General features: G+C 20.6%; 1 protein-coding gene and 1 pseudogene across 1 annotated transcript in view, besides 1 other annotated feature; one reads left to right on the top strand and one right to left on the bottom strand.

The window, feature by feature from the left end:
• The window catches only part of PF3D7_1230300 (subpellicular microtubule protein 2, putative), a gene marked incomplete at both ends in the record, with an annotated part of 890 nt that extends 657 nt beyond the window's left edge, over nucleotides 1–233 (top strand). Inside the window, one exon of the mRNA XM_001350662.1 lies at nucleotides 78–233. Coding sequence (XP_001350698.1) covers nucleotides 78–233 — 156 coding nt within the window. The remainder of the gene's footprint in view (nucleotides 1–77) is intronic.
• A 597-nt stretch (nucleotides 234–830) lies between these two features.
• The window catches only part of PF3D7_1230200, a 3636-nt pseudogene continuing 1966 nt past the window's right edge, over nucleotides 831–2500 (bottom strand).
• Nucleotides 831–2500: part of a sequence feature (vacuolar transporter chaperone, putative, pseudogene) that runs on past the window's edge.

Here is a 2500-nt window from a genome sequence, read left to right as displayed (position 1 = left end):
TATATATGAATGTGTATATATATATATATATATATATATATTTATATATTTCTTTTCTCCTATTCCTCATATATTAGGGTATAGTACCTAGGGATGGATCTTGTATAGATAATAACAAATGCAAAGCCCAAGCTACCTTCACACATATTCACAGACGTGATAATATAGCTCCAGATAATTATTGGTTATGTCCAACAATTGAAAGTGATAAAAAGAATAAGACTAAACGTTGAATGAAGCAGCATTTATATAGTTTGTTGTTATATAATATTTCTTTGTTTCAAATATATATATATATATATATATATGTATGTATTTTCTTAAATTCTCTAAATTTATACAAAAAAAAAAAAAAAAAAAAAAAAAAAAAAAAAAAAAATATTATGATTAAATTATTAAATATATATATATATATATATATATATATATATATATATATATGTTCATACGTTTGACAACATTTACAAAATGTATTATTTAAAAATAAAATTAATAAGTTTTCTATTTTTTCTTAAAATAAGAATGTTTATAATTTAACATTATATTATATACCACAATAATTAAAAGGTAAAGTAAAATATAGATATTATACATTAAAAATTAATTGAAAAAAAAAAAAAAAAAAAGGAAAAATTTATAAAGGTACAATATTAACAACATAATAATATATATATATATATATATATATATATATATATATATATATATATATATTTATTTATTTATTTATTTATTTATTTATTTATTTTATTAACTTTCCTTTTTTAAACCTTTTTATGTTATTCTCCACAATTACTATAATATGCTCGTCATGAGAAAGGTAGATGCTTTTAAGACAATATTTCTGTTTTCCATCTACTATAAATATTTAATATAACAACTGTTGATAGGGAAAAGGTTAGTGTGAGAACTAAAATTAAGGGACCTAACTTGTCAGTATAATTAATTGGTTCTTTATTTACTAATGCATCTGATCTTTTTAGATAAATATAAAAAGAATACAGAATAAAAAATATAGAAACTGGCGCCATAATAACTCCAGAAAAAAAACCATATGAATTAGAAAAATTGAGAAGGGTTATAGATATTGTAGATAATAAAACACTGGTATTGAGCCATTGTAATAATGTACGTTCATTAGCAAAAAATGTTTTTGGTTCTACACGTACAACAGCATTTTTCTGTTTTGGATTATGTTGTGTATTATTTGTTGATAATAAAACTTTTTTGATAGAAGAAATAATTGTACGTATTAATGATTGTGATGTATTTTGATATGTATTATTTGTTTGATGAAGAAGAGGTTCATATAGATTATTATCATATATGAGGGATGTATTTTTTATGGATATATCTTTAAAATTGTTAGAATATTTATTGAATTTATTAATATTATTATTATTATTACTATATATATCATTAGATAATGGATGAATTAAATTAAAATTAGAGTTAATGTTTAAATTTTTTTTTTTTTTTTTTTTTTTTTTTTTTCAATTTCATTTCTAAATATTAATTCACTTTCATGTGCTATTCTAGCAGAAGCACCTGTATAAGTAATACTTTTTTTAAAATCATCTTTTGTATTATTATTATTATTATTATTATTTTTGTTTTTTTTTATTTTTTTTTTTTTATTTGATTGATTAGAAATAAATGGACTTGTAATTAAAACATCACTATTACTTTGATCATGGTTAAATTCGTTAAAAAAATTATATATTACATTATCGTTTATATTTTTATTATAACTTTTATTTTTGGTTTCTTTTTTCTTTTTTCCTTTTTCAAAGTTTTCTGTACTATTACTTAATTGCATAAGATCCGTACATGTATATATTCTCCAATGAGGATATGTAGATAAACGATTTGAATATAATAATGAGATACCTTGAAGGAAAGATGAATATCCCCATATTTCTTTTAATAGTCCAAGGTTATTTAATTTTGTAAGGAAATCATTATTCTTTTGTTCCTCTTTTATACTGATATCCATAACAGCATAATTAAAATATGCATATTTTTTATTTGTTCCTTTTTTAAAAAGTTTAAAATCTTTGGGCTTATTAAGAATTTTTTTAAAACGGGGATTTTTACTAATTGATTTATCGTTCAAATGGTTATAATATTGTTCATAATAATCTTCATTTATTTGGTAATTTTTATTTTTTTCATTTTCTTCATTTCCTTCATTTTCTTCATTTCCTTCATTTTCTTCATTTCCTTCATTTTCTTCATTTCCTTCACCTTCTTCACTTTCTTCACCTTCTTCACTTTCTTCATTTTCTTCATTTTCTTCGTTAAAGGCATACACATTTTTGTTATCGTTGTGAGCCCAGTAAGAAATATTTTCATCAATATATCCACACGCTTTATCATTACTAAAATATATTCTATTTACCTTGCTTCTCATACAGCTTGTCAATTTTTTATTTTTCATGTGTTGCATAAAGTTTAAAAAGAATTGTGTATTATTCAAAAAATAGTTTTTATTTACATC

This window comes from Plasmodium falciparum (assembly GCF_000002765.6).
Source record: "Plasmodium falciparum 3D7 genome assembly, chromosome: 12".
Classification (NCBI taxonomy): domain Eukaryota; phylum Apicomplexa; class Aconoidasida; order Haemosporida; family Plasmodiidae; genus Plasmodium; species Plasmodium falciparum.
Note: the sequence above shows the minus strand (reverse complement) of the source record. Positions and strands in the feature narration are given on the sequence as shown.